This window comes from Nannobrachium achirus, assembly GCF_963921795.1.
Source record: "Nannobrachium achirus genome assembly, chromosome: 3".
In the NCBI taxonomy this organism is placed as follows: Eukaryota; Metazoa; Chordata; class Actinopteri; order Myctophiformes; family Myctophidae; genus Nannobrachium; species Nannobrachium achirus.
In genome coordinates, this window is record NC_137812.1 from 69,806,836 (window position 1) to 69,819,947 (window position 13,112).

A 13,112-nucleotide genomic window follows, 5' to 3' on the forward strand; every position below is an offset into this window, starting at 1 on the left:
GAAAAATGGTGCCCATATCGCATTTTTATTTTATTTTTTTATTTTTTGAGTGGCTAACTTGCTTTTTTGGAATACAAGCAAAATGTTGTGCTTGTATCACAAAGTGAACCTGCAGGCTGCAAGGCTAGTGGCTACAAACAGAACATTTTCTTTTTCTTCTTTTTTTTTATTTCTGAGCCACACTCCGGAGCAGAAGGTGGCGCCAATGCACCTTGACACTGGATAAAAAAAGAGAGAGAGAGAGAGAGAGAGAGAGAGAGAGAGAGAGAGAGAGAGAGAGAGAGAGAGAGAGAGATAGAGATAGAGAGAGAGAGAGAGAGAGAGAGAGAGAGTAGCCAGAATCACATAGGACACCGATTTGGTTGCAACACCTCTGTCTAGAATATCAAGTCTCTGCTGTCTGTGTTGTGTTGTTGGAAAGGAAGCGGAGTTGGATTGCAGCTATCTAGCTAGCTGTAGATCAACGTCAGTGCGTTTACAGTTTATTGTCTTGTCAACAAAACAAAACAACCCCCCCAGACGTGCACGGATTCCAAACAGAGACCGTAGTTAAAGCCACGGGCCGCGCGCACAGGTAAAGTTAAAAGTTTCCATCACCAGCATCAACTCGACCACTTGATGCTATCACAGCTAGCCTGCTAGTTAGCCTGCTAACGTTACAGCCAGTCAAGTTTACACTACACTGCTGTGCTGTCACAGACAGCATGCTAGTTTAACGTGGTGACACTGACTGACTGACTGACTGACTGACTTACTGGCAGTCAACCATTATCAGTCTCTTTCAACTAGTTAAACTGTCTCCTAGCTAATTGCTGTCAACTAGTTTAACACAGTTAGATTAGTTTCCACTAGTTTAATGTCAGTGCTGGTTTTATGTCAACTAGTTCACACTGTTTGACAGTTGGTGTTACAGTCAATTCGTTTTTCTACAGGTCCAAAATGAATGATACAAGCTCCGACTTAACAATACTTTAGTAATAATAATAATAATATGCAATTATTTAATAGTTAACCACGGTTATTGTTTTCCTTCACCATGGAGAGAGAGAGAGGGGGAGAGATGAAAAGTGACATTAACTATGCAACAGGAAGAGAGATTGTAGTGCCAGTAATATGTCACAACAAGTCCATAACAGAAGGACATAAAAAGCCACAGCATGTCATAAAGTAGTGCTGCTGGGAGCTCATACTCTATACAGCTGAACAACTTGTCTTTTACTAGTGGTTGTTGCTGCTTGGTACAAGACTCAGGCCAAGGATGTACAAACCTTGCAGTCTCATTGATTGATTGATTGATTAGAAGTTTCCTTAGGAAAAAAGTACCGTTTCATAACAGTACAAATCACTGGTACAAGGTCAACTAAAAAGAGATCCTAGTAAGCTTTTCGGCTTATTTACACAGGTACCACTTCACTGGTGTAAAACAAACAATCACAACGTGTCATGACTTGTGCGCTGCCTGCCCCAAAGTGTTTAGATTTTGTTATATAGCTGCATCCTTTTATTAATTTATAGCTCGTAACCTTTTTTTCCCCCCATAATTATTGAGAGGTATTTTGTTGATTGGTTGATTGAATACTTTTATTAGCAGTTTCGCATCGGAGAAGACATGATGTTCATATACATGGTCTACTAATAGGATTTAAACCCAAGAAAACACTATGGCTTGTTTACGTTGGGGTCCTTTGTACTCCATTCATTGAGTTCACTAGTCTCAAGAGTTACAGACCTGGCTGTAAAGGGTCCATTTGGAACCTGGCCTTCAAGGAACCCCAAGGGTCTCTGTACCCTCAGTTTGAGAACCAGAGATCCACTATACTAAGTAACTCTCTTGTTAAAGCCACTGTACTCCACTGTACAGATCACCGGATTAGCGGTGCGTTTCCTTTAAAAATCAAGTCAGCCCAACAGCCAACATCACGTTGGACACATGGACCCGTTCATGCCGTGTTGTGTGTGTGTGTGTCTGTCGTTTCCAGGTATGTCTGAAGTTAGTCTTGAGGCCGGGGAGTCTGGCAGGACCTCGCCGGCCGAGCGGCAGCAGCACCGGCCGCAACGGGCGGATTGTGAGGAGGAGGAGGACAGGGAGGCTCCTCCCAAAGCAGAGGTGTCTCTGAGTCAGGAGGATCATGATGAGAGGGCAGGAGGAGGAGGAGAAAGTGTCGGAGACGCGGTGCTCTCCGGCGGCGATGCTGCTGCTCGCGGTGTTGAGGCGGAGAACGTAGAAAAGAGCGAGGAGATGGAGGAGGACGGGGAGGTTCTAGGAGGGAGGGAGGAGGAGGGCGTTGGGAGGACAGGTGAGGTCGTGGACGGAGTTGTAAACCCAGAGCTGGCTGGCGTGAACGGTCTGACTCTGCAGCAGCAGCAGCAGCTCGCGTCTGACAGTGTAGAAGATGCTGGGGAGCAGGAGAGCAGGAAAGAGCCACGTACTGAGACAGATGATGGTGATGGTGATGATGAGACGCCTGAGGAAAACGGAGGTTCTCATGCTCAAACAGAGCCAGAGGTGATATCCGTCGTCTTGTTTTGTTTGGAGAATCAATCAAACTCCTTTCTTGTCCTTCCAGAGCGAGCGCTCGTCTCCTAGTCCTGCCTGTTGCTTCTCTTTAAATGTTGGGTTTTGATTTTGTTGTGGTGCAGGTGCTGCTGCTGCCTGGTTGTTGCTCGTTGGTGGAGGCTGCTTTTTCCTCTTCTGGTGAAGCTGGATGTTGTTTTTCTGCCTTTTTGAGTCATGGAATTGGCGTGTGAAATGATTGATCATGATCATGTGATTAGCGTTGGTGTAGCTTGTCTCTTTCTTTTTGGATTTGTGTGGTTGATGTCTGAGCTTAAAAAAATCAGCCTTGGTTGAGTTGGTTGGTGTCACTTTTTGGTTGAGTATTGTTTTAGCAAATGCCTACTGACTCATCTGGTGTAATGTAATGCTAAAGCTGATCCTTCAAATTGGCACAGGGTTATGATTCGTTTTCAAAACATTTTGCAGTAGTTTTGTTAGTGGCTGTTCTTACTGATATTCTAGCCCCCTATATAGAATTAATATTATTTACCCAGATGTGTTTGTAGGCAGTGATCTCTGATCGCCTTGGCTACGTGAGAGACTTCTGATGACACGTCAAACTATGATGTGGAAGAAGTTGTTCTTTGTTTCAAATATGTGACTTAAATGAAATTATTCAAACTAATATCATTATCTTTTTCACTGTTAAGTAAGACATAATGTGACTATAAAGGAGACACTTATTGCATGCCATGATTTGTTGATGATCAATTAGCTGTCAGTAGCAGCAGTCACAATTTCTGCGGTTGTCGTCAGTAACTGATACCGCCTCCTAAACAGGCAGTGTCCCTTCTGTGTGTGTGTGTGTGTGTGTGTGTGTGTGTGTGTGTGTGTGTGTGTGTGTGTGTGTGTGTGTGTGTGTGTGTGTGTGTGTGTGTGTGTGTGTGTGTGTGTGTGTGTGTGTGTGTGTGTGTGTGTGTGTGTGTGTGTGTGTGTGTGTGTGTGTGTGTGTGTGTGTGTGTGTGTGTGTGTGCGCGTGCGTGCACTACCCTCACGTACGTGTGTGTACTTGTATTGTTATATATAGGGCCATGCCCCATAACTATAGTAGAGAAAAGTAGAGGTTGGAGGTTTGATTTATTCTTAGTCGCATACTGGTGTCGTGCACCAAAAATAGATAAAATGTGATGTGTTGTAAGCTTGTAGATTGGCTAATTTCGGCTTTAGGCCTAACTAACACCGAAAATAGACGATCTACAAGCGCAAAATATCAAAAATGTGTAAAAATGGCATTCATGAAATGGGTGAACCTCTCTCCCAGGTGTTTTGCCCAGGAGGACTGGCTTTTGAGGTTATCATTTCTTTGAGGTTAAGGTTAAGGTCAGGTTTAGGCATAGTTTTAGTGAAGTTAAAGGTCAGCGTTTAGACACAATCAAGGCAAAACACCTGGGAAAGAGGGAGTCCCTTCATGAAAATGACATCCTAAAATGCTGACGTCCACACAAGCATAGTAATACAAGCGTGTGTGTGTGTGTGTGTGTGTGTGTGTGTTACTGATTGCTGCTATGATAAGAATCCCTCACACAGTTTTCTGTGTGTGTGTGTGTGTGTGTGTGTGTGTGTGTGTGTGTGTGTGTGTGTGTGTGTGTGTGTGTGTGTGTGTGTGTGTGTGTGTGTGTGTGTGTGTGTGTGTGTGTGTGTGTGTGTGTGTGTGTGTGTGTGTGTGTGTGCGCGCGTGCGTGTACTAGAGCATGTGTAGTTCACTAGAGCAGCAGTGAGTCTCAGTCACATGGCTGGCAGGCAGAGTGATTTGGGCTCTTTGCCTCCTCTTTGCCTTCACGTTCCATCCAGGCTGGCTGAGATCTGCTGAGGCTGTTGGAAACGTGTCATGAGTCACGACTCAAGCTGTTGAATCACGTTGGCTTTGGGAGGATTCCTACCATTACATCACTGGAGCTTAGCAACAACCTTCCGTGCCTGTTGTGGGCATGGCAATCATTATGGGTAAAAGATACAGTAATAGTCTTTTGAAGTATTTATGGCATCTTTCACCCCCACAATGACTTTATTCTTTTTCTTCTATCAGTTCAATTCAATTTAATTTTCAATTCAAAGGAGCTTTATTGGCGTGAAACAACACAAGTTTACATTGCCAAAGCAAGTTTCAAAACATAATAAAAAAAAACTGTTGAAAATGGGGAATATATATATATACAGTTGGAGGGGGTACAGCATTGTGTAAACAGAGCTATGTCACATTTAGTCGTTATGTAATATGTATATATTACAGGCAGGGTATGAAGCTTTTGGAACAAATATCAGCCTTTCTTTTTTTCTCGATACAATTTCAATGGCATACAAATGAAGGGAAAACATTTTTAAAACGTGTTTAAAGTTAGCAGCTCTGTTTATACTGTATGTGCAGTAGGTGTGGATGCCTCTCGTGGTTTGTAGTCCTTAGGGTGGTTGTATTCCATTCTCTAACCTTCTTTTATCACAACAGTTCACAAATCTCGCTGCGGCGTTCGCACATTGTTGTATTTCTCCCAGTAGGTATGGGAGTTTTTCATCATTGGTCATGTTTTCAAACTCACTTCGGGTGTGTGTAATCTGTGGGAAGTATGTGTCTCTGATGTCTTGGTATAGTGGGCAGGCCGGCGGTTAGAAAGTGTAGCTCTGTTTCCACCACATTTTGTGTGCAGTGGGTGCATGCATAGTCTGTCTTCCCTTGGAAGTGGGGTCTGTCTGTGGCGGCCTTTCTCTATGGCAAGGCTGTGTTCGCTGAGTCTGTACCTAGTCAAGGCTTTCCTAAGTTTTGGGTTGTTTACTGTGCTCAGATATTCTGCCAGTTACGCACCCCATGGAAACTTGAACTCATGGATATCTTTATGTTTTTGTTGCATTCCTAATCCAATAATTTGAGGATAACTTTTCCACAACAAAGCGGAACCTGAACCCGTCCTGAACCGGGAGTGTGTCGCTGTTACTACAGTACATGTCATCTTTTCGACACCCGACTCTAACCCTCACCCTAACCTCCGTGGAGTGAGTTGGTAACCCTCCGGTCGAAATGATGGGCGTTCGCAAAAGCGAGATTTCCCCCCTGAACCTATTTCTTTGGTTCTGGTTTTGTTTCCAAAGCACACAGCCTAGTTTCAGTCAGACTTTTGTGGAAAGTTTTGCCTACAATGACATGCCCAAAATAGGGACACCAAGGTTAATATGGCTTAAAAGGAATCACGAAGTAAGTTCTACATGGTTGGTTCTAAGGTCCAATTCATGAAATGGGCTTGAGGCCGTGGTCATGATTTGTTTCTTTGTCTTCGTCGTTCGTGTTGAAATAACCTACTAGTTGTACTCTCTAACAGCCAACATGGTTTGACTCCTCTCTCCACACAGTGGACTGTTTTGAGAGGACAGACCGACGGCTTCCTCTTTTGCTGAGCTTGCTGATTGGATGATTACGTGGCTGTTATTTATCCCTTCCTCCCTACGCGCACACACACACACACACACACACACACACACACACACACACACACACACACACACACACACACACACACACACACACACACACACACACACACACAGAGGCCAGTTTCTAGGCTACTGAGCTCTAGTGGGAGCAGAGGACACCCTGCTCACACACCAGAGACAACTCTTTCCCATCATTCTTTACAGCGAGGCTCTGCAGCCAGGAGCAACCCAACCCTCTGTAAGAGGGTCAGAATGTGTGTATTCTGTCTGTCTGTCTAGGAGATAATCGCGCAAGGGTTCTGGCCTGGGGACCGAACACAGACAGATCTATCATGTGCGCTGCAGTCACTGCCTGTAGGCTTAAGTTAATACATAAACTTTTCTTTCACATGATGCTTTTATACTTATTGAAATAACACGTCACACATCACACAATGGGATCTTGTAGATCTCATTTTGACAAGTTTCAGTCATGTAATACTGGAGAATACTAACGTGATTTAACAGCACTCACATTTCAACAGCATCTTGGCAGAACTCGCAACGACCCTCTCTGTTTTGTCTTAACTTGTATTTCCTCCCCAAAACATTATCGTACAAAAAACCTTCAATGTACTAATAATAATAATAATAATTGTCTTTATCGTCCCCTCAGGGATGTTCATCTTCACAGTCTGTTCCAACAGAAGAACACATAACCATAAAAGCACAGAACAACATAACACCAATCATATCAGCGAGGCAGTTTGTTGAGTGCAGCAAATTCAGCAATGGCTGAAGGCACACAACTCCTACTGAAACGAACATTTTGCCAAAATACCGAACCTTTTGCCATTTCATAAAGTTCTGTATCTTTGTCCAGAATGATGGCATGAGTCTGAAGTGACAACGATGTTTTGTAGGCGATGATCAGTGTAATTTTTTGCTCTTGTTCATATCATATACTTTGTTGTTGTGGGTGTCGGAAGTCTGATAATCTTTAGAGGCAATATGGGTAATACTGAAAGGTTTGTTTTTGTCAGACATGGAAATATAGTTAAAACACACATTGGGAACAATATACAACAGAACAGGTTGAATAATGCTTTTGTACAGTAATAACATAAGACACACTAGTCAGTATGTGGAGAGAGATGTCCTTCCTGCGTGATTATGGATCCCACAGGGAAAGATGGATGGAAACGGCATAGAGCGCTCGTTTTCACAGTTATTGTCCACGACACTGCAAGCGGCGCGAAGGCCAGCGGACCTTGGTCCTGCTCTTTTGCTCTTGTTCATATCATATACTTTGTTGTTGTGGGTGTCGGAAGTCTGATAATCTTTAGAGGCAATATGGGTAATACTGAAAGGTTTGTTTTTGTCAGACATGGAAATATAGTTAAAACACACATTGGGAACAATATACAACAGAACAGGTTGAATAATGCTTTTGTACAGTAATAACATAAGACACACTAGTCAGTATGTGGAGAGAGATGTCCTTCCTGCGTGATTATGGATCCCACTGGGAAAGATGGATGGAAACGGCATAGAGCGCTCGTTTTCACAGTTATTGTCCACGACACTGCAAGCGGCGCGAAGGCCAGCGGACCTTGGTCCTGCTCTTCGCGGCGCTCGGGGGCGAAGAGCGGGCCAGGGCCGCGCGCGAGTTACGAAGCCGTGGTGAATGCAATCGTTCTATTTATGGCCTGGGCAAGCGCACGATAAACGCAATGATAATTGGGGTTTGGTGCACCTCGCGCGGTCCAAGAGACTACAACGGAGCGCTCCCTACGTCCGGTTCAGCCAATCACAAGCTTCAAAAATGAGTCCGGGGCGTGGTTATCCATCTTTCCCAGTAGGATCCATAATCACGCGTCCTTCCTCCTTGCAGCAGTGGCGTCAGTTCAGAAAAAGCTAAGGTATGGCAACATGACTGGTGTCTTACAGAAAGGCGCGCGTATAAGACACCAATCATGTTGCCATGTTGCCTTAGCAACAAGCACGATACATTTATTATAAGAAGTACATTTTATTTCTTCCCCCCATTTCTACGGTTTCTTGGGCTGGATATGGCAGCCTGGAACGGTTGTTCAAGTGCAGCTAAACTTGGCATGTTAGTAAACGTGCCACAATTAACAATAATGCACAGCTGACCTACGGAACCTGGGAATATACCATCTTGTCAAGATGGGGAGAATAAAAGTGTGGAGAACATACTCGTTAAAGCGACCATTTTGTTAAATATTGCTTTTGTAGTTATTTTACTGTAATTTAACAACATGACCAGCACAGATAGACAAAGAGACATTCATGGATTTATATTTACTTTTATTTTCCCACTGGACCCAGGGTATGGCAGCTGCACACATGCCTGACAAAGACCCTTTTACGGGTCGAAACGTGGCCTAATAAAATCCCCCTGGGAGCTTCAGACGGTGTGCGGGCCTTCTTCTTGATCTCTTGTACGCATTTTTGCTCAGCACCCGGAACGTTTTTTTGTAAGATGTGCATGGTCATTTGACTTCTACAGCTGCATACCCCTGCCATACCCAATTGACGCCCCTGCCTTGCAGATTGTTTGTTTAGACGTCATTTCCCAGACGACAGGCAGGCAGGCTTTATCTACCTGTCAGTTAGCCCCGCCCTGCTGTGAATGCCCGCTGCCTGTCAGCCTGCCTGCCTGTCTACAGGCGGGAGCGTCCTGTAGCCTCTTAAAGTATTTATATGCAGTGTGTTTGTGTTACGTGACACCAAATGTACCCACAGCCTGGTCTACGGGTTCGAGACGTTATCGTTTACGGTGAAAACATTTCACACATAGCTTTGCTTGGGTCATGGTGGATCTGGGATGACTGTAGCCCAGTGGGGGGCCAGGACTAGGAGACCCTCGGGGAGGTCTGTAACTCAGACAGTGTACACATACATGGGCAACAGGCTGCCCGGGGGCCACATGCGGCCCCCACCTTCACTTAATGCGGCCTGCAGGTTAATACCGGAATACTGATATATTATTGATCTCAGCTGTTATAATTCTAAACATGACCTGCTTTAATTCCGTCAGTCTATAATATTATTAGCTTAATGACTAGTTTCGTAGTATTAAAATGTATGTTTTATGTCCAATGTATTTGTATTTATTTAGGTTCATAAAGTTAACATGAGTATACCTGTATAACTAATGCGTTTGAAATTAAATCAAAATATAACATTTCAGGATTCCAATTAAAAAAAAATATATATATATATATATATCAGGATTCCAATTCAAAAGAAGGTAAAATAGACGATCTGCTATTTTTGCTTCTTTTGTATGAGATGCTAGAATGACAAAGTAGGATGTAGTAATATGCAATGTGGCCCTCTGGAGTGAAGGTGGAAATATAGTGGCCCTCGCCGTCATCAAAGTTGCCCACGCCTGGTATACACATTTGCACACTGATGCTGCGTTCACACAGGCAGACACAAAGATACAGGCTACCATTTCATTTCCAACAGAAGCCAGCGGTGACATGAAGACACAAAGATAACCCAAACAGCAAATAGAGCTGTCACGATAATGACATTTACATGTGATGATTAATTGTCACTCAAATACTTGTGATTAAAGATTTAACTGTGTTTTTGTCCTTGACAGTTACAATACTGTTTGGCTTTTAGGCTTTGACGTTGCACATGGCAGATATGACACATAACCTAAATATAAAAAGAAATGACCATTGACTACAAGCTCACAATGTGCATTTTGAGCTTATAGATCTGCTATTTCCACTATTTTTGAAAATGTTTGAAAATATATTAACATTTTTTTAAATAATTTTGATTCTGTCAAATAATTGCGATTAGACGATTATGTAATAATTTGGACAGGCCTAGCTACAAACTAAGCTACAAAAAAGTTGAACTGGTTTCAACTTCAGCTACAAAGATACGTACAAAGCTACAAACATGCTGTGTGCCTTTTATATATTTTGTATCTGCCAGCGTGTGAATGACGAACGAAGCATGTTTGAGACCACTGATGTAGCGTGATTATCGTTATCAGATTTGTGACCTACAACAGTTGTGGTGGGCTGGTGGTGGGGTTGTGTGTTTGGGGAGAGATAACCCAAACACAGTCGTCTTGTATTGTCTCCTCTGGGTTGCTTTAACCCTTTAGTAAGACCCCATATCAGATGACACATGGTGCAAACAAAGCAAAGCTCTGTACATGTGGTTGTACGTGCTGTGTGCAGCCTGTTGCCAGCGGCCCGTCATAATATATCCTCCGGTTCCCTGCAGAATTTAACAAAAGAGCTGGAGATGCGATGTGAGAGTGTAGTCTAGCCGACACCAACTCTGGATTCCTGGATCGCTGCCCTCTTAACATCAGGGTCTCGAGTTCTACAGTGTTGTTAGCTAAACCCTCCACACTCTCCTATCTAGCATCAGGGTCTAGAGCTCTAAACCCTCCACACTCTCCTATCTAACATCAGGGTCTAGAGCTCTAAACCCTCCACACTCTCCTATCTAGCATCAGGGTCTAGAGCTCTAAACCCTCCACACTCTCCTATCTAACATCAGGGTCTAGAGCTCTAAACCCTCCACACTCTCCTATCTAGCATCAGGGTCTTGAGCTCTACACTGTTAGCTAAGCTGTCGCTCTGCAGTGCATCTACATACTGTAGGTGGTGCGCTTCTGCCTTTCCTGGCTTTGCCCTGGGTTGACTCTAGGGATGGTACAATATGAAAACTTCGTATCACGATTATTGTGAAAAAATAAATCGCGATTTACGATATTATCGCGATAATTAAAATCCATTACCTGAGGCGGAACATTTGCCAAAAAGAAATACATTTCCCCAAAAAAACAGAATATTTTCCAAAAAGATTTACAAGCTCACAACGCGTCGCGACACGTTGTGAGCTTGTAGATCGGCTATTTTTTGGCAAAGACATTTGAGAGAGTGGAAAAAAAGAATGTATCAAGTACGTATATTATAAGTACCTTTTACCAATAGAGGGTTTAAGTGCTACCAGATATGCAGCTCGTCAAATCAAAAAAGTGAATTGAACCCAGTGCATGACGGAAGGACGGAGGGAAAAAAAGAATACTGCATAAATGTATCCAAATCAAATAGCTCTAAGAGGTTGCATACTGTTTACTCTGTTATGTCCCGTAATCAAAATGATTAAACCAGGTGTTGTATTTGTGACAAAGTAATTCAAATACTCCAGCAAATGCATTATATGATGTAGACTTTTGCAAAATGTGTCTGAAAGGCTGTAGATAACATCTGACTGTTTAACTGCTGGTTGTGTTTGAGTGAGAAAAGAACTGAGGAATTATTATTATACGTTGTCTTTTTTGTCGTTGCTTTGTCTGCCTTTATTGGTAATATATAGTAGATAGACTGGAAAATAAATGGAGAGAGAGATGGGGAGTGACAAGCAGCTAACGACGCCGGGCCCGGGTTTCGAACCCGCAACACGTTGTCAGGCTAGGTATTGCATACTGTAGGTGCTTGAACTGCAAGGCCATGCAGAACTGAGGCATGTTGAAAGCTGTAATCACCATAGAAGGAAAAACCATGATTCCCAGTTTCATTCACACAGACTGTGCTGCTGTGCTGTGTGTGAAGAGGTTTGGAAAGAGTTGCTCTCTATACTACTGAGACATGCTTGTAACCGACTGAACAAACAAACACACAACTGCAATGAATCAGGACCTACAGTGTGGCATCTTGTAATGGGAACAAACTTTGGTTTGCATGATGCAATGAGGCTTGACGCAAGACCACCTCTGTCCAGTGTTACCAGATGGGAAATGTTGAATTATCGTACCGGAGGCTCAGAATTATCGTATTTGACATGAAACTATCGTACACGGCCAAAAAAAGAGAAATCACTCGCGTAAAAACGTAATTTCACAAAAAAATGCGTCTTTAGTGTAAGAAACGACCTCGTTTTAGACTCCTGCGTGACAAAAACGCATCAGATATGCTGTGTGGAGGCAGGCAACTTCTTGGAGCTTACACAAATAAAAGCCTGAAACTGGTCTGGAAAGATGCAACCAGTGTTTTTAATGCCTTTTTAATGCCAGTACAGATCTAGGGTCAGATTGACTGATTTCCTGGCTTATTTTGAGAAGCCAAACCAGATCCCAGATCAGCAGCCAAGGAAAATAGTGAATTCACGCTCTTTTTGATGATATGCCGAAATTATCGTACATTTGGGCATTTTTGGAATTATTGATCGTACATCGTACAGAGGGTCAAATTATCGTACAAATACGATAATTATCGTACGTCTGGCAACACTGCCTCTGTCTCTTTAGTACACTTCATTATCTCAGTAGGAACAGTTGGCACAGCCATTCTATTGTTTTAATCACTTTAACCTCCCTGGCATCCCTATTTTGGCCATGTGATTACTGGTGAAAATTGCCCCAAATTTTCTTTTCTTTTTATATTTTAAGAAAAGAAATGTAAAAATCTTACAAACATCTTACTGGCCTCCTGAAAGGTGAGTTTTCAGGGCAGTTTTTACCCATATTTGTCTTATGGGTTTGTGTTATCAGATCATTGTGTGTGTGTGTGTGTGTGTGTGTGTGTGTGTGTGTGTGTGTGTGTGTGTGTGTGTGTGTGTGTGTGTGTGTGTGTGTGTGTGTGTGTGTGTGTGTGTGTGTGTGTGTGTGTGTGTGTGTGTGTGTGTGTGTGTGTGTGTGTGTGTGTGTGTGTGTGTGTGTGTGTGTGTGTGTGTGAGTGACACAAACAGCCTCTTAGGCTTTCATTTCACATGTCTGTGTAATTGCAACCCAAAAAAAAGATCTCAGAGATTCACCCATTTATAGAATCAGCCTGAATGGAATTCTGTACTAGTTGTCAGCTCTGCATAGACGTGTGAAATCAAACCAAATATTCTATGAAGTCACTCTTTGGCACACGTGTCGTTTAACCCATTTAGGCCTAAAATTATTGGATGCTTAAACTATTAAAAAATAGCAGATATACAAGCTCACAGCGCACTGCGAGCTTGTAGATCTGCTATTTTTGGAAAAAGTCGTGAAAATGTGTGCAAATCTTTGAATATATGTATTTTCAAAGCGAACCTTTGTAACTCAAATTTTGCTTCTGGGGGTGGTCCCTGGAACTAAATATTTTGAGATGCGGGTCCG

General features: G+C 43.0%; 1 protein-coding gene across 2 annotated transcripts in view; it reads left to right on the forward strand.

Moving 5' to 3' along the window:
* Positions 1-363: 363 nt before the first annotated feature.
* The window catches only part of arfip1 (ADP-ribosylation factor interacting protein 1 (arfaptin 1)), a 46,993-nt gene continuing 34,244 nt past the window's right edge, over positions 364-13,112 (forward strand). Inside the window, exons 1-2 of one of the 2 annotated variants that reach the window (XM_080721231.1) lie at positions 364-574; positions 1,980-2,506. In XM_080721231.1, coding sequence (XP_080577357.1) covers positions 1,982-2,506 — 525 coding nt within the window. In that variant the 5' untranslated portion in view covers positions 364-574; positions 1,980-1,981. The remainder of the gene's footprint in view (positions 575-1,979; positions 2,507-13,112) is intronic. The other variant, XM_080721232.1, reaches the window with a different exon arrangement.